Source organism: Phyllobates terribilis, unplaced genomic scaffold, assembly GCF_046119375.1.
Source record: "Phyllobates terribilis strain yellow unplaced genomic scaffold, ASM4611937v1 Scaffold_1__5_contigs__length_1240528914, whole genome shotgun sequence".
Taxonomy (NCBI): domain Eukaryota; kingdom Metazoa; phylum Chordata; class Amphibia; order Anura; family Dendrobatidae; genus Phyllobates; species Phyllobates terribilis.
Genome location: NW_027362761.1, coordinates 45,424,280 through 45,443,196, shown reverse-complemented (window position 1 = coordinate 45,443,196; position 18,917 = coordinate 45,424,280). Strand labels below are relative to the sequence as shown.

Below are 18,917 nucleotides of genomic sequence, written 5' to 3'. Positions count from 1 at the left end.
GCTAAGACGGTGCTGTCTCTTCCAGACGGTTCCTCCCTCAAGGACACTATGGATAGACAGGTTGAGGCCTTGGCTAAGTCAGCCTTTGAGGCTGCTGGCACCTCCCTGTGTCCTTCCTTCACCTCAACTTGGGTATCAAAAGCAGTATCCGCATGGGCCAAACAGCTTAGGCAGGGCATCCTAATTGGGGCTTCCCCAGACGATCTGGCTGACCTAGCGGATCAGATCGTCCACGCAGGGAAATATCTGCTCACGGTGTCCTTTGATGCCGCTACCTGTTCAGCCCGCGTCTCTAGCAATATCATCGCTGTACGTAGAATTATTTGGCTGAAGGCTTGGAACGCCGACCCGGCCTCCAAAAAATCACTAACAAATCTCCCGTTTCAGGGCTCCAGACTGTTTGGGTCTAAGTTAGACCAGATCATCTCTGATGCCACTGGGGGCAAAAGCACCTCCCTTCCCCAGCCGAGACCTAATCGCCCCTTTCCTAGGAGACGTTCCGGTCCTTTCGTCGGTTCGCTCAACCGGGACACTCCTCTCAACAGGACCGTACCCCAGCACAGCAAGAGAGACGTAAGCCTACCTTTAGGCCCACTCCCAACTGGCGCGCAAAGGGTTGCTCTTCCAAGTCCTCTGGATCCCGATCACGGTCCAACAGATGTTCCTCAGCATGACTGGTCACTCCCACCTGGGATTTCTCCCAGGGTGGGTGGCCGTCTACTTCTGTTCGGAGACCCTTGGGTCTTGGCAATAGAGGATGCCTGGGTCAAGGAGATTGTGACCTCCGGCTACAAGATCGAGTTCAACGCCATGCCAGGAACACGATTTCTCAGGTCCCGCCCCCCTCATCCATCTCTGCTTCCTGATTTCCTTCAGGCCATTGCCTCCCTTCTGCGCTCAGGAGTCATAGTTCCAGTCCCCCTTCAGGAAAGGTTTTCCGGTTTTTACTCCAATCTTTTCGTTGTTCCAAAAAACAATGGCTCACTACGTCCGATCCTAGACCTCAAACAACTAAACAGACAGGTACGCGTACGGCACTTCAGAATGGAGTCCCTCAGGTCGGTAATCGCCTCGATGGAGGCCGCAGAATATCTATGTTCATTGGACATTCAGGATGCATATCTTCATATCCCAATCTGCACACCACATCAGAAGTTCCTTCGATTTGCCTTCCAGAATGCACATTACCAGTTCACTTCTCTCCCCTTCGGGCTTGCCTCCGCCCCGAGGGTTTTCACAAAGGTAATGGCGACTGTCATGGCCATTCTACGAGCCAGTGGGATTGTAATTATCCCCTACCTCGACGACCTATTGATCAGGGGTGCCACGTTCAGGGACTGTCTCCAGATCACCCTGAAAACACTCTCTCTGTTAGGCTGGCTGATCAACACAGACAAATCCTCCCTGGTCCCATCTCAACGCGTAACCTTTCTAGGGATGCAGTTCGACACGACCCATGCCCGGGTCCTTCTCCCGAGGGGAAACTCTCTCCAAGTCCACGCCGTCTTCACCTGTGCATGAGCGTCTTGGGAAAAAATGGTGGTAGCTATGGAAGCAGTGCCGTTCGCCCAGTTCCATACCCGGCCTCTTCAACTGGCCCTTCTGTCGGCATGGGACGAGAACTCGTCGTCTCTAGATCGACGTATCATGTTACCTCTTCGTGTGAGAAGGTCATTAATATGGTGGACTCGCCCTTCTTCCTTCAGACCCAGGAGGTCATTCCTACTGCTTCGCTGGCCGGTGGTCATGACCGATGCCAGCCTCATCGGTTGGGGGGCAGTCTTCCTTCACCACACGGTGCAGGGCCGTTGGAGTCCCCACGAAATATCCCTACCGATCAATATATTGGAGATAAGGGTGATCTACCTGGCATTGCGTCACTGGCAGGATATTCTTGCAGGGTTCCCAGTCCGCGTACAATCGGACTACGCCACGGCTGTGGCGTACATAAACAGTCAGGGAGGAACGCGCAGGAAGTCGGTCTTGAAAGAGGTGGCAAGAGTGCTAGTTTGGGCCGAGAACACAGTTCCGGCAATCTCAGCAGTCCACATTCCGGGGGTCGACAATTCGGTGGCCGACTTCTTCAGTCGGCAGGGCCTTGCCGCAGGAGAATGGTCTCTCCATCCCGATGTGTTCCATCAGATTTGCTTACGATGGGGCACGCCAGACGTCGACCTCATGGCGTCTCGGTTAAACCACAAGGTTCCATCCTTTGTAGCCCGGTCCCGCGATCCTCTTGCGACCGCTCTAGATGCGCTAGTCATTTCATGGTCTCAGTTCCAGCTGCCCTATCTTTTCCCCCCCTCTACCATTGATCCCTCGGGTCGTCAAAAAGATCAAGACAGAAGGAGTATCGGTAATTCTAGTAGCCCCGGATTGGCCCAGACGCGTCTGGTACGCAGATCTAGTAAACCTGCTCGTCGACTCCCCCTGGAGACTACCGGACCGTCTGGACCTCATCTCTCAGGGGCCTATTCTTCATCAGAGTTCTCCTTCTCTGAATTTAATGGCATGGCCTTTGAGGCCACAGTATTGAAGGCGGGTTTTGTGGACAACGTCATCGAGACCCTAATTAGTGCCAGGAAACCCGCAACCTCGCGCATATACCACAGAACCTGGAGAGCTAGCTCCCATGTCCTTTTAGTTACCGGTCATTTTGGCCTTTCTTCAGTCAGGCCTGGAAGCGGGACTCTCTCAAAGTCCAAGTTTCGGCCTTGTCCATTCTATTTCAACGTAACTTGGCTTCCCGTCCTCAGGTCAAGACGTTTCTACAAGGGGTGGTTCACCTGGCGCCGACTTATCGCCCCCCCCCCCCCCCCCCCCCCCCCCCGGTGAATCCGTGGGACCTTAATATGGTCCTGAGCGTCCTCAACAGCGACCGTTTGAACCCATTCAGGACATCTCAACCTCTCTACTCTCCTGGAAGGTGGCTTTTCTGGTGGCTGTTACCTCTATTAGGAGGGTTGCAGAGCTCGCAGCCCTCTCTTGTCGGTCGCCTTTTCTGGTCTTCCATCAATACAAGGTAGTGCTCAGGCCAGTGCCTTCTTTTTTGCCAAAAGTAGTCTCCTCTTTCCACATCAATGAGGACATTGTTTTGCCTTCCTTCTGCCCGGCCCCAGTGCACACACGGGAGAAATCCCTGCACAAACTGGATCTGGTCAGAGCTTGCTTCCCTTCGGCTTTCGGACGCCCTATTTGGCATCCCTGAAGGGCGTCGCAAGGGTCTTCCTGCTTCCAAGTCAACCATCGCCCGTTGGATACATTCGACCACTTTGGAGGCATATCGTGTCTCGGACAAACCTCCCCCTCCGGGGGTAAGGGCTCACTCCACCTGGCCAGTGGGGGCCTCTTGGGCTGTTTGCCATCAGGCTTCAGCTGCTCAGATCTGTAAGGCCACAACATGGTCTTCACTCCACACCTTTTCAAGGTTTTACAAGGTCCACACTTATTCCTCGGCTGATGCCAGGCTTGGACGGAAGGTTCTGCAGGCAGCCGCAGAACCTTCCAATCAGACGTAGTCTGTGGCTATCTTTTGTTCTCCCACCCTAGGGACTGCTTTTGGACGTCCCATGGTCCTGTGTCCCCTAATGAAGCGATAAAGAAAGAGGGATTTTTGGTACTCACCGTAAAATCTCTTTCTTGGAGCCTTCATTGGGGGGAGACAGCACCCTCCCTGATTTTGGGCATAGGTACACTTGGCCCTGTTGGGCATCTAATTTAGTTTTCACGGTTGTGCCCCGTTGGGCATTGCATAGTTAATTGTTTTATGTTCCTCCTACTGCTTTAGCCACTAACTGGTGAGCTTGGTGCCTGTAGGGGGTGTATACTGCGGAGAAGGAGCTATTTCTTTTTTTGCCTAGTGTCAACCTCATAGCGACAACAGCATACACCCATGGTCCTGTGTCCCCCAATGAAGGCTCCAAGAAAGAGATTTTACGGTGAGTACCAAAAATCCCTCTTTATTTATTTTTTACGCCGTTCCTCGTGTGGTATAATTGATTAGATTACTTTATTCTTTGGGACGGTGCGATTACAGCGATACCAGATTTATATCGGGTTTTTATGACTGACAGCTGTCACACACTAAAAAACGCTTGTTTTTGCATCGCCATATTTCGGCCAACAGTCATGTGAGGGCTTGTTTTTTGCGGGACGAGTTGACATTTTTATTGGAACCATTTTTGGATACATGAAGTTTTTTGATCGCTTTCTGTTCCGTTTTCTGGGAGGTAAAATGAACAAAAACCAACAATTCAGGAATTGTTTTTTATGCTATTCTGCGTGTGGTAAAAGTGATAAGGCAGCGTTATTCTTCGGGTCAGTACATTTACAGCGATGCTACACTTATCGTATATTTTTTTTTATGTTTTGGCGCTTTTACACAATAAAACAATTTTTATAGAAAAAATATTTTTTTTACATCGCTTTATTCTGAGAGCTATAACTTTTTTTATTTTTCGGCTGATGGAGCTGTATGGCGTGCTATTTGCGGAACAAGATGACGTTTTCAGCTGTACCATTTTTTATTTCCATTTGGCTTTTTGATCGCATTTTATTCCACTTTTTATTTGGCGATATGATGAAAAAGCATAGTTTTTGTTTTTTTTACTGCGTTTTTTTTCTTTTTACGGTGTGCGCAAGCGGCGATACCAAATATGTGTACTTTTTTGGTTTTGTTTTTGCATAAATATACGGATTTATTGGTTTAATATTTTATTTTATTTATTTATTTTTTTTAACAGTTTGAAAACATTTTTTTAAACTTTTTTTTACATTTTTACTTAGTCCCTGTAAGGGACATTAATTTTTATTTTTCTAATCACTGTTCTCATGCAATGCAATAGACTTGCATTGCATGAGAGCTCTGCTAACCTTTTTACAGTGTCAGTGTCTCCTGCTAGACTTCAGCTGCAGGCTGAGCCTAGCAGGACACAGTAAATGGCAGACCCGGAGGCAGTCATGTGACCTCCTTCTCTCATGACAACGCCAGGTCCTCTCAGACTTCAGTGGGGCCGTCAGAGAGGTAAGTGGACGACCCCCTCTCCTCTCACTATCTTCTAAATGCCACGATCGCTATAGATTGCGGCATCTAGAAGATGGCAAAGGGTTGACATCATTGGGACCTGATCCAATCAGGTCCCGATGATGTCCCCTGTCAGAGCTGTAGCTCTGCACCGTACCCGCAGCGTTTGCTGGACCCTGGGGGTCCTGAGCGCTGCGGGACCACCGACCACCGCGCCCAGGCAGTGCCGACGTTTATATACAGTGGGCGGTCGGGAAGGGGTTAAAGTTGTAATTGTCTGTTCACTTGTGCTAGTGCTACATACAGCAATGCCACAGCATAGCTGCTTATAGTAAAGATCATGGTCATTTGAAGCTTGGCCACAGGAAGGGTTTCAAAGCAGCTCCATAATGACAAGCATGTAGCTCTTCAATAGACCCCCCCCCTGCTGTCATAGCAACCCGCGATCACGTCATGGACCCACCGCTGGGCGCATGGAATAACGTGCCAACCTTCCGGTGCATGTTAAATGCCGCTGTCGGTTTGCTCCACCTGCGATTGTTAGAGGCATGTCCTGGCTGTGACAGACAGCCGTCACCTGCAGAGTATGGGGCTGGAGCATGCTCCATACACACTCTTTGGATTTGAGCCGTACTGCACATGTCCTGAAGGGGTTAATGAAACTAATGGACTACAAGTGTTTTTCTGCTGAGATAAATGACACCTATAATATGTTCTCAGGATTTGACTGAAGAAGATATAGATGCTGAACTGACCATAATTCATGGTCAAATGGCCTATGTCATGCAGCTCCAAGGCTCTATAGAAGATGCGCTTCAGCTTTATAACCAAATCATCAAATTAAAGTAAGGAATACAGAAGCAGCTATTTTATCTCCTGCATTGTACTTTTTGCCAATAGTTCACTTCAAGGTCTCTTTCCTTACAGGCCCACTGACGTTGGTTTGTTGGCTGTTGTGGCAAATAACATCATAACGGTTAACAAGGTTGGTATGCTGCTTCGAGCACCCTAATTTTTTTTATTTTTTTATTTATTTATTGTTTTTTTTCCTCCCGTGCCCGCTCTCTTCTTAAAAAAAAAAAAAAAAAAAAAAAAAGTAATTTTGACTATATGAAATAATTTTGAAATGGACAACCCCATTAGCTATCAGTTGAATTTTTTTTAAAGGACCAAAACGTGTTTGATTCAAAGAAGAAGGTAAAGCTTGCAAACGCTGAAGGAGTAGAACATAAGCTTTCGAAGAGACAACTTCAGGCCATAGAATTTAACAAGGCTTTGCTTTCTATGTACACAAATCAGGTATGCAGCTTGATATAAGACAACTCATGACCTTTTCTTCATTTTCCAGAGTGTTTTTCTTTTTTCAGTGTCTTACTAGAGACATGTCAGTATCTGGAATGCTTCTGTTTCTTTCAGGCAGAGCAGTGTCGAAAGCTGTCCAGCAGTTTACAGGCTCAGAATCCCGAGGACCTTCTTCCTGTTCTCATTCAGGCTGCCCAGCTTTGTCGTGAGAAACAGCATGGGAAAGCTATAGACCTGCTCCAGGTACACATCTGAGGCATTTTCAGATTAAGATCGTGGAAACTTTGACAAAGGTGGACAACCGGACAGCATAGCTTCCGAGGCTGTGTGCTCTGCCCATAGACTTTTTTTAGGCTGTGTTCCACTGATAAGTATTTGATGCTACATTTTTGCACCAATTTACTTATTTTTACTGCGTGTATACATGCATTCAAACCCGTTTACATGCGTTTTTACTGCATTTCTGCAAGTGTAACTTATTTGCGGATTTTCCACTTCTCGTTAAAGTCTATGGAAAAAATCCACAAATAAAACGCTTATTTAATGCAAAAGAAATTTAGAAATAAAAAATTAGGGCAGGTCAACTTAAAAAAACAAAAAACTAGCAGAATGGGCATGAGATTTACATAAATCTCATCCACTTCGCTAGCTCTGATAACTTGGCCTTAATGTGTCTTGGGGAGGGGAAAAATGGGCTGTTTTATAGGATCTCCGCACAGCTATGTTAATGCATTTATGCAAGTAAGGCCTCTTACAAATGTCTGTGTTTTACGTGCGTAAAAAAACGTCCGGAGTTTCATCAGTATTTTGGTTCCAAATTTTATCAGTGTTTGGTCAGTGTCAGTTTTTAGCATCAGTGATTTTCACGTGTAGAAAAATAAATTACATTTCTCATATCCACTACAAGGTTAATCACGGACAATACAGGGACTGTATGCTAATGTAATAGATGTGCGGTCTGAATATATATATATATATATATATATATATATATTATATAATTTTTTCACAAAGCCCTGTCCACTAAACTTCTTAATCTGAAATATATTATATTCTATTTGTCCCACTGAATCAATCCACTAAAAAGGGATTTATTTTAATATTTTTCTAGGAATTTGCTGATCAGAATCCAGCCCATGCACCCCAAATCAAACTAACAATGGCACAATTAAAACTCTCACAAGGTATGCAGATTGCCTACCCGACACTCCTCCCCTAAAAAAAATTAAAAAAAAATGTAGATATTATATTTTAATTCTTCTCAGGTAATGTAACCAAGGCATGCATGATCATGAAAACCATTAAGGAGCTGGAGCACAGACCTGGCCTGGTGAGTTTCTACATTACAGAATATTTCTTAGTCGTAGGCGCAGTAGACATCTAGGCTTTCACTGTTTGTCTTCCCTCTTCTTATAATCCTAATGTACACAATCACCATTATAATCCATGATAAATTAGTAGGATTTCATCCAGAGGTAAAAATGTTGAGAGCAAAATTTTTATGGCTGAAAGTGTTGGTGCCCTTGAAATGATTGCAGAAAATGGAGCATTTCTCCCAGAAAATGATTGTAATTACACATGTTCCAATACACACAAAAGGAAATAAACATGTGTATAGCAAACCATTTTCTAGAAAAATTTCAAAAGGTGACTTCTGAGCCAGGACCGGTAGTGATGTATGCGCTATACATACCCCAGGGCAGAAGCCATCGAGTGGGCGTGTCCTCACTCCATACACTTGTATGGAGCGAGGTTGCGCCCACTAGACTGTTTCTGCCCGGGAGTATGTATAACGCATACATCACTACCGTTCCTGGCTCAGAAACTGGTGAATCTCCCACAGCGTATAGTGTGTGCACTGGGGGGATTCAGGAGTCTGCAGTCACACAGAGCGACTGCAGACTTATCATTTTAGACTAGACAATCCCTTTTAAAGGTCTCCCTCCCAAATCCCTAGCATGCCTTAACTTGGAGGTAGATGACTTCCTAACCATTGTATCACTAGGACTCAAGCTTTTATTTCTCACATTCGTTCTGCCAATGTAGTCCCATTACAAGCCAGATTCAGTTGCTGTCACCATCAATCAGTAATTTTTCACAATTACAGTGGTAGGAAAACTTTAAAATATTCATTTGGAGGTGCTGGCAATAATAGTTGGGGGGAGTGTCAAGGATAATGGCAATCCCTACCATAGACCACTGTGGTGCCCATGGAGAGGGTATCTAGATCTGAACTCCTGACATAGAACAATTCTATTTCTCTCCAGCCTCCACTAGGTAGAGCTCTCTGCAGAGATTTTTCCAGCTTACATCACTCGCTATATATTCCACGTGTAATAAGCGTCCCTATTTTTTTGTACTGTGTAAAGGAAAGCTGGGCCTAAAACCTAAGGACAAAGTTGAACAATATGTACTGCAAGCATTGCTCCACTAATATACACCGAAATAAAACGGTCCAGGAACATTAAAACTCTTAGAAATTAGATATTGCTGCCTTTGTGTCCAAAACGTAAACAGTCTTGATTCTGCATTACTCTATCAGTCCTAACATGTGGGAGATTTAGTTTTACTGCATTTTCCTTTGTATGCACTTTAGTTATTGCATCTAACCTTTTATTTTGTGCCATTTTTCGATGTTCCAGGTATCTGCACTAGTGACTATGCACAGCCATGATGAAGATATTGACAGTGCTATAGAAGTGTTTAACCAGGCAATCCGTTGGTACCAAGTAAAGCAAGTAAGTAATTTGTTCAATCAAATGATTCTAAAAATGGATTCCCTAAACTGAAACTTAATGGGAACCTGTAATGCTGTATGTGCAGTCCAATCTGTGGAAAACAGGATGTAAAAAATGAGAATCTGAGCAGAATGGTTTGTGGGAAAAGTTTCAGTAAACCTTGCATTTTATTAATTGAAATCCTTGGTGTATATGGGTCCAGTGGGCCGTCCTACTAGTGACTGATGGTTATCTCTGCATACAGAGCCATACAGGGAAAACTGGACTCCCCTTAATAGGACCGACCACTTGACTCCTAATTACAAAACAGCCCCAGGGATTTCAATTAATAAAAATATATATATGAGCTGCTGATACTCAATACTGAATAATAAAGAAGTTTTTTTTAAACTTTATTTCCATATTTTCATGACTTGTATATCAGTAACACGTTTTTTAATCGTATGATCTCCATAACTCTAACTAATTCCTTCTGTGTTGCAATTACAATGTTGAGAAAAATGTATGTATGTAATTATATTATATATTATTATTATTATTATTTTTTTAATAGCCAAACTCTCCAGCACACTTAGCCCTAATAAGAGAAGCTTCAAACTTCAAGTTAAAACATGGCCGAAAGAAGGAGGCGATCAATGACCTGGAACAACTATGGAAGTGAGTTCTTTTTTTTCCCACATTTCAGCTACTAGACTGTTACAAGTTGAACGAGCGATATATTAATCAATTATATCATTACAGACAAAACCCCAAAGATATTCATACGTTGGCGCAGCTAATCTCCGCATACTCTCTTGTGGATGCTAATAAGGCAAAAGTGTATCTTTTTTTTTATGGTTTTCATACTGCGGAGATCTATGTGACTTTTAATAATGCATTAGTAATTATCGGCATCCTGGTCTGTTTCTGTACCTCTATGCCTGTATGTTTTCCTTACATCAGAAACTCAGTCTTAGTGAACATTTGCCTTCATCTGACACTATGCATTTGAAAGTAGATGTTGATGCCTTAGAAAATTCCACTGGAGCTACCTTTATCCGGAAAAAGGCTGCTAAGGTGGCGGCTGAGCAGGCCAAAGTACTAGGGTATGTTTTTACTTTAACTTCATCGCCGTAATGGTAATAATGCAAATGTAAAGAGCTTTTCCCATGAATGACGTTTACCACCTAGAGGATAGTTTAATAATAATAATTATTTTATTTTCATTGCACCAACATATTCCGCAGTACTTTACATTTTAGAGGGGACTTGTACAGACAATAAAGACATTGCACAATAACAATAATCACATAAATCAACAGATACCGAAGATACAGAAGAGGAATGAGGGCCTTGCTTACAACCTATGAGATAAAGGTCTGACCCCTGGGCCCCCACCAATCATTATAACAGGCTTTCTGGGCCCATGTTCTTCCTAGCTGAGGTCTCGGTTGAATGGAGTGACATGGTCAGGTCAAGCTGCTCCAGTTGGGGACCTTGTGGTACCCATTCTACTGATCATGGGGATGCCAATAATTAATCCAGACATTTATCACCTAATCCTGTACCCTGTGCATATTCTCCTTTTGATGCTGTTTATGGGGGTAAAACAGCTTTGTACATGTGGCAGCTGACGAAACATGGCAAATTTATTTATTCGTTTTGGACTAGTACAGAATCGAAAGATAAAAAAACAGTTGCAATGCTAATTATATAAAAATGAAATACATCTTTTTAATCTCCTCCCTTCTCTCAAAAACAGCCAAATGGAAATTAAGAAAAAGAGGAAGAAAAAGAAAGGTATGTTATCATATAAAAATGATTCAAGTATTACACAATAATTGTAAGGCTAGGTCCATACAGGCAATTTGCCAGTTTAAAGGGGTTGTTCGTTAAAGCACACATCAGCTGATAATCGGTGGAGATCAGACAGCTAGGATCCACATTGATTGCCTGAGGGGCCCTTTTAACCCTGACAAGGCACTTTAATCCGCATTACTTAAATGAAGCAGGTCTGTTGCTCAAACTGCCTTTCCATTCATTATTTATAGGGCTGCTGTAAAAGCGGAGCACAGCACTGATCCACCCCCAGGGGCAGTGAAGGGAGTGGCAGTCAAGAGTGCGCATTGCTGCTCCATTCTAACAGGATATAAAAGTTCCCCGCTCTGCCGATCCATGTAGGTTGGAACCCCACCAATCAATAAGTTATTAACTAGGGAAATATCACAAGCAAAGAGGAAAAAGATAGCCTTGGAGGAATGTATGTACAAATAATCAACCAAATGGGAAAACGCATATAATTATCCATCTCTAAACAGGCTATAAAATTTTAACTTTTAAGCTTTATATTAAAATGTGAATGTAGAGAGTATTAAAATATTGTCTCTAGTCAGCCAAAATGATAAATAGACTAAATTCTATGACGTCCTGATGGTACCATGGGGTGTCCTCACTAGAACTGAATTGGATAAATAAATCTCAGCACATGTCTCCCCATCATGTATCACCGCACTAGCGGCGTCATCAGGGGATGGGACACTAACATGGTTAGTTAGAAAAAAAATTCTAAACAGCAGAATTACGTTTTGTTTTGTTTTTTGGGTCATCGCAACATTGCAATAACGGGCAATCAAAACATCGGATTTATCCCAAAATGGGATAAATAAAAACATCAGCTCGGCGCGCAAAAAATAAGACCTTGCCCGGCCCCAGATCACGAAAAATGGAGATGCTACGGGTCTCTGAAAATGCCGCCATATTTTATTTTTATTTTATTTTTTTATTAACAATCATAAGTCCCAAATGGTATCCGTGGAAAAAATAGATGATCATACAAAGCTCCAAACATGTATAACAACAATTTCCATGAGGAATATTAGTCCAAATAGCAAAAAAATGAGTAAACAAGATAATAAAATTCAACGTTTATTGAGTAGATTATTAAAAAATTCTAACTAAAAACATATACCCGTACTTCATAGATTGGGTAACGTAACCAACAGCATTCAATAATATTCAATAATTGTGAATATATCACCAGGCTCTAATAACAGTAAATAGAATGGACAAGTATATATAAGAAAGGATGACTATATCATACCCTGTAAAAACTAGAGTTTGTTATGCAATCCTCAAATAACACAATTGGTATTTATAGGCATCAAAAAATGTTTTTTTGTGCATTGCATATTTTTTCCACAATATAGCATGTCACTACTTTTCATAGTTTTTTACCCAAAGAAAGCAAAAAAACGCCTAGTGTGAACGTTTTGCGGTGTTTTTAGTGGAAAAAGCAGTACAGCAGTATGTGAAATACATTTATTTTTGTGATTTTCCCAAGTTTACCATCTTGTCTTGGTCACCTAAGATGGCAGTTTGGATTAGTACAGTTTAATTAAATTAGTGATTTAATCTCACACCTTGGTCAGCCAATGTGTATGAACAATGCTTGAGAAACTCAATGATAGATCAGAGTGTAAAAGTAAACACAATGCTCTGCCAATGTGTTAGGTTAACTTTGCCAGACCAAACCTAAAGTTTGGGATCCTGAAATAGTCACCAAAACCTGCATTTTTGACGCTGCTCCTTTCCTGCCAAGAGACAGGTTTTTCTGCAGAAAAAAATCACACCAAAACGCCCTGTGTGAACATGCCCTCACAGTTCAAGCAAAGTGGATGGGATTTATATCAGTGGGCACAAGTGCTTTGAAAAAGAAAATCGGCATAAACAGACATGTGGTGCGTATTTCCAATCCGCAACTGTTGTATGTGCAGGTTTTTCTTGCATTAGGCTGTGCGCCCACGTAGCGTTTTTCAAGCGTATATGCTGCGGAATTTCCGCAGCGTAAACGCTTGAAAAACGCATGTATATCCGCACCCCATGGTCCCCAATGGCATTCCGCAATGTCAATGCTCATGCTGCGGATTTTTCCGCAGCGTATATGCTGCGCTGCGGAAGCGCTGCGGAATCAATGTGCGGATGGTACCCAAGTCTGGAGGAGAGGAGACTCTCACCCAGACCTGGGTACCAAAGAACCTGTGAAAAAAAGAATAAAATAAAGTTTATACTTATCTTCTGATGTTTTCCCTCCGTCGCGCTGTTGTCTGAAGGACCTGCCACGTCATTGAGTCATGTGACCCACCACATGACTCAATGACGTCACCGCAGGTCCTCCACACAACAGCGTGAGCCGCTCAAGACTCCGGACGGGGCAGAGAATGCATCAGAAGGTGAGTATAAAGTTTATTTTTTTATTTTTTACCATTCTGAACAAGTTGTCAAGCACTTTTCCAAGTGATGCTTGGAGAAGTGCTTGATAACCCGCATGCGGAAATGCATGCAAAGACGCCTCACAAACGCTTCTACCTGGCGGGAAAACCGCATGTAATATCCGCATGCGATTTTCCCGCCAGGGAGAAGCGTAAAAAATATGCTTCAGGTCCGCAACGTGGGCACATAGCCTGAGATGCAGAAAATTCGCAGGTAAAAAAACGCACATGCAATTTTAGTGTGTTTTCGTGGTGATGTAATCTGCACATGACTATATCAACCAAGTTTTGTCAATGCCAAATACAAGGAAGTATCAAAAACAAAGCAGCTTTATTTAAAGCATGAATGACATACCAAAAAGAGACGAAAAAAAGCAGCATCAAAAAACGCAATATAAACATAATGAAGAAAACATGTAATTAACCTGATTTGCCTAATGGGTGCCGAAAACCTTCAACATCACAAACTTTCCAAAAGCTCATTGTGGAAATGTAGCCTAGAAGTTTATCACCATACTTGTACGGACCTGAAGAATTAATACTGGGAGGCCATTTTTGTCAATTAATCACTTGACCACATTCCCATTTTTTTTTTTTCCGTTCTGCATTTAATGTGATTAGTGGCATTGAAAACCAAAGCTTGATCCACAAAGAAACAGGCCCTCATGTAGTTATATTGATGAACAAAGAAAGTTGTTGCTGTTGGTAGCAGGGGCGTTAAATAAATAAGCGTTTACAAAAAATTGAATATTTCCTGGTCATGGAGGGGTTAATAGTATTGTAGGCTTCAATTTTGAAGGTCATGCTACATCTACTTAAAAGTGGGAAAATGTACATCTTAATGTTTTGGGGTATTTTTTTTTTTTTTTTTTTTTTTCATAAATTAGGTAAGTTACCCAAGAATTACGATCCCAAGGTTGCCCCAGATCCAGAGCGATGGTTGCCCATGCGAGAGAGGTCATATTATCGTGGTAAGAAGAAAGGGAAGAAGAAGGAACAAATTGGAAAAGGAACCCAGGGAGCCACATCAGCTGTAACTGCTGAGCTGTGAGTAAGGCTTGACTCCGATAACAGTGCGCTATCAGCCATATGATGGGCAAGTCAGGTCATTAATAGTGTTCGCTGGGCATTTTTTTTTCTTTTAAATCAAATCTTTTTTTATTCTTTTTTATAAAGATTTACACAAGGGGAGGGGGGGGGGGACAGCAACCACCAGACAAACATTGGAGAAACCGTTCTCCACCTCCCAAACTTAAGCACAATTTTCGAAAAGTTTCATTTGTGGCATCATATAAACATAACTCAAAGCAAGCCGAGGCAAAATCTCCTCCGTTCCCTAGATGTCAAACCAGAGCAATCAATCCAGAGACCCCATATCTTGTCAAATTTAGAGATGGCATCTCTTTTTAGGTATATGTGTTGTTCACTGGGTATTTTTACCTTGCATTGCAAGAGCATTTTTTTTTTCCCTTAACGGCTATCAACTAATTTTTAGTTATTTATCTGCTTTAAGTACTAAACAATCATTTATCTTTATAAGTTGGGTATTAGCGTGCATATATTCTCAGTGAGTCATATCACAATAATGAGACGTTGGACTCGCATGATATAACAATGGACTTGCATATGTGCTGATAATCATGGCCTAGAATTGTCATGCACAACTAATTATTTTTCCCTTTAGGAAATATTTTCAATAAATTTCTTGCTTTTTCCTTTTGAGTAAAAAATACTATGTCCACACTGTAAAGAGCGTTTGTTTCTTCATATTTCTAGTGTTTTATACTTACCATAATGAGTACACTGGATTTTCTTTTTCCTATAATTTCTCTGCTTTTAGTGACGCAAGTAAAACAGCCAGCAGTCCGCCGACATCTCCGAGACCTGGAGTGGCAGCGACAAATGCTCCGTCAACAGCGAACAGCAATGTTGTTCCACCGAGACATCAAAAACCAGTAGGTGCCGCTGGCACAAAGAAAAAACAGCAGCAGAAGAAAAAGAAAGGCGGACGGAGCGGTTGGTGATGAAAACCCGTCTACAAGAAATCTGATCAATTTCTTACCATGTGCTGTTTCATGCACTCACATTTTTTTTTAGGAAATCTCAAAATATGGACTTCGGAAGCAATTTTTTATTTAAATTTGCGATTGTGTTTAACTATTGCGATTCCTGCTTCCTTTTTATTTTCCCAAATACAACCATCATGTTTTTGGTTTAGCTCTATGGTATTCCTCAAATCATGGCATTCATTAGGACCACCTTCCACCAGGAAGTCTTTTTAGCTATAAAAAAAAAAAAACTGGTCTTTTTAATTTAATTTAATTGTGCATTAAATCGATATTGGCTACATGCAACCATAGTTTGGCTTTCTTTTCTTTTAAATTTGTCTCTTCCTTTATATACACAACTCACTATAATTTTAGGTTTTAAAGGCAGTTTTGACTATAAAACAATATGTAAAAAGGTATTTTATTGATTTTATTTTATTTTTTTTAAAACTTGATTATTCTGTCCCCCTCCTCCCCAAGATCTTCAAGGAGAGAGTCATAGCCCCCCATACACATTAGATGGTTGGCTGGTCCAACTAAACTCATCAGGTTCAATAAATGTATATGCAGCGGTCATCAACTTTTATTACCCTGAGGCCACGGTCAGTATTCGGTCAGTATTTTACCTCAGTATTTGTAAGCCCAAACCAGGAGTGGGTGATAAATCCAGAAGTGCTGACGTATTTATAATATACACTTTAATAGCGCGAGCATTCCTGTTATATCTATCTTCTGCGTCAATGTTCCAAACATGACAGCAGCAAGTGGATACAACACCTCTGGAGTGGTGAATAATAACTGGATACAATGGAGGAAATAGTGCCACTGTGCTAAAATGTTTAATTTATACACCACTACATATAGCAATAGAACAATAATCTCTGTGGGACAAACTTATGAGGTCCGCAACTTCACAAAAACCTAATTAAAAGTGAAAAACTAGCATATGTTGCTGTGATTCCCTAGGGTTTGGCACATGCTCATCAAATACAAGACTAATACAACCCGCTGTGAAACAGTCACCTGTGTAATATATACATAGTTGAAGGAAAAACTATTAAAAAGCGAATACCAAACTGGTTGTGCTTGTCAAATTAATAGTGCACAGATCAATACGAAAAAAAAGAGGGGACAACCAGTGAGGTTTACACTGTAATGCAAATATCACTCCCACTAATACTAACAGTATGCTGACCATGTCAATAATTAGCATTTAGCATTAGAATGCCAGATTAGAGGTGTCAACACTGGCAACATAGGGCATGTCAGTGTCATGCAAACAAAAATTATCTTTGAGACTGCCCAATGTTTGCTAATAATAAAGGTATAGTGGGGAGAGGGCAACAACATCCTCACATGGGGAGGTCCATAGACCACTCACTGTTGGAGAGCCTGCGTGGGTCTACAGTCCAGAATCTCTTGAATAGTCAGTGAAGATCGCAATGCAGGGAGCCCTGGCTGGTGGCTTGCCTGCGGCTGTGCAGACCGCGTGTAGGAAGATTAGAAGCGGTGTGTGACGTCTGCACAGCCCAGGCAAGCCACCAGCCAGGGCTCCCTGCATTGCGATCTTCACTGACTATTCAAGAGATTCTGGACGCAGGCTCTCCAACAGTGAGTGGTCTACGGACCTCCCTATTTCTTGTTATATTGCTATATGTACTGGTGCATAAATTAAACATTTTAGCGCAATGGTACTACTTTATTCCAGTGTTTCTAATATACTTTTCCTCTGATTGTTCCACTCCTGGTTTTAGCTTACAAATACTGATATAACATACTGATAGTGTGACCGTGGCCTGAGGGCTATACTCTCCTCTGAGATATGGTCGCGAGCCACATCCATCGCTGCCCCTCCCATCATTCCCAGTGGACTTTTTGTGATTTACACTGTAATGTATAGGAGAAACTTGTTCATTACTGATTTTCAAGTATTGAAAAATAAATAAATAACACTGATGACTAGGACCACTTTTTGCATCAGGGAAACCTAAATGACGACTTAAAAAGGGATTCTCAAGTTTGAAAGATATTCCGTATCTGAGATGGGCGATAAGAACCCGTTCGCTGGTGATCAGAGAGCCTGGGCTGAGCTGGAGCAGTGGTCATTAAAGGGGTTTTCCCACTAAACAAAGGTCATTAAAATCAATGACTATGTCTGACCGTGTATAGAACATACCTCAGCTCCTGGGCAGGGGAGGAAGCAAGAGCGTATACAGACATTACAGGAGGGGATCACAGAGGATTCATTTTGTGAGGTAAAACATTTCAGTGCTTGTTTTTAAACAATATTTTACCTCACAAAATGAATCCTCTGTGATCCCCTGCTGTAATATCTGTATACTCTTTTGCTTCCTCCCCTGTCCAGGAGCTGTGGTATGTTCTATACACGGTCAGACAGTCATTGATTAAAATGAACTTGTTCATGGGAAAACCCCCTTTTAATGCGCACTGCCGCTCAATTTGTTCTTGATGGGGCAGCAGGAGATTGGCTCAGCTCCGCGCTTGGCTTTTTTCGGCACTGCCATAAGAATGATTGTAGTAGCCGTGTGCATGATCGCCCAGGTTCTCTGGATCAATAGGGTCCTTGGCGATCAGACCCACAGTGATCAAGAACCCATCCCCTATACCACAGATGGGGAATAACTTTCAATCTTGAATATACCCCTTAAAGAATAGCTTGCAGATAACTACACCAGCTAGAACTTGAGCATACACCCAGCTCAGCGCCTACTCAGAGGTCAGGACACTATTTTCATGACTGACACTCCCATCCATCATACTGGAGTTGTTGGGGCAATCTCAGCCACAGCTTCAGTCTGCACACATCATTACTCTGTGGACATTCCATACAAACAACTCTGCTACATGCTGGCACAGGAGAGGGCTCTGCAGCTGATATCTGACACACACACACACAGCTCCGCTACATGTGTGAGGGGTGCAGGGTGGTAGTGGTGACGAGGGGCTGTTGATGTGTTCCCTTACCCTGATTCCCCACAAAGAATAAATAGTGTCCAGTCTGCCTACTCTGGTCTGAGTGTATTGCACAACACTCACGGTTTTCCTGGAGGTTCCCAACAGCTTCAGGATTCCAGATGCTGCAGGCAGACAATCATTTCCATATGGAGAAACAGGAGGGAGGGTTAGGGGGCTGCAACGCTGAATCCAAGCAGGGTGAAGATAATCCACTGAAGGCTGCCGGTCCCGCTGGTGAGTACAGTCATATGAAGAAAATGAAAAGGAGAAAATCGGCACTCCAACAGGTAAAATATGAAAAAGCTTTATTGGATCATTTAAAAACAGGGAAAAAGTTTAAAATTCTTACGTGTTTCTGGAGCTAGGGTTGCTCCCTTAGTCATAGCTATGATCCAATAAAGTTTTTTTATATTTTACCTGTTGGAGTGCCGATTTTTCTCCTTTTCATACTCCATTTCTTTTCCTATCAACTTTACTTTAACTTTTGCAATAGTTCAGTTGTGGTCACAGATACAGCATTTTAGGACACAACCAATACAGTCTGTTCCCCTCTCTGTTCCTTTCTCTTCTAACTCCTCGTCCA

At 42.5% G+C, this 18,917-nt stretch overlaps 1 protein-coding gene across 2 annotated transcripts in view; it reads left to right on the top strand.

Annotated features, from left to right (window-relative positions):
• Window positions 1-15,643, top strand: part of SRP72 (signal recognition particle 72) — a 40,418-nt gene extending 24,775 nt beyond the window's left edge. Inside the window, exons 7-19 of one of the 2 annotated variants that reach the window (XM_073661290.1) lie at window positions 5,744-5,868; window positions 5,951-6,008; window positions 6,191-6,322; window positions 6,440-6,568; window positions 7,437-7,509; window positions 7,591-7,655; window positions 8,968-9,063; window positions 9,617-9,720; window positions 9,805-9,882; window positions 10,014-10,148; window positions 10,805-10,842; window positions 14,198-14,357; window positions 15,151-15,643. In XM_073661290.1, coding sequence (XP_073517391.1) covers window positions 5,744-5,868; window positions 5,951-6,008; window positions 6,191-6,322; window positions 6,440-6,568; window positions 7,437-7,509; window positions 7,591-7,655; window positions 8,968-9,063; window positions 9,617-9,720; window positions 9,805-9,882; window positions 10,014-10,148; window positions 10,805-10,842; window positions 14,198-14,357; window positions 15,151-15,334 — 1,377 coding nt within the window. In that variant the 3' untranslated portion in view covers window positions 15,335-15,643. The remainder of the gene's footprint in view (window positions 1-5,743; window positions 5,869-5,950; window positions 6,009-6,190; window positions 6,323-6,439; window positions 6,569-7,436; window positions 7,510-7,590; window positions 7,656-8,967; window positions 9,064-9,616; window positions 9,721-9,804; window positions 9,883-10,013; window positions 10,149-10,804; window positions 10,843-14,197; window positions 14,358-15,150) is intronic. The other variant, XM_073661300.1, reaches the window with a different exon arrangement.
• Window positions 15,644-18,917: the final 3,274 nt, after the last annotated feature.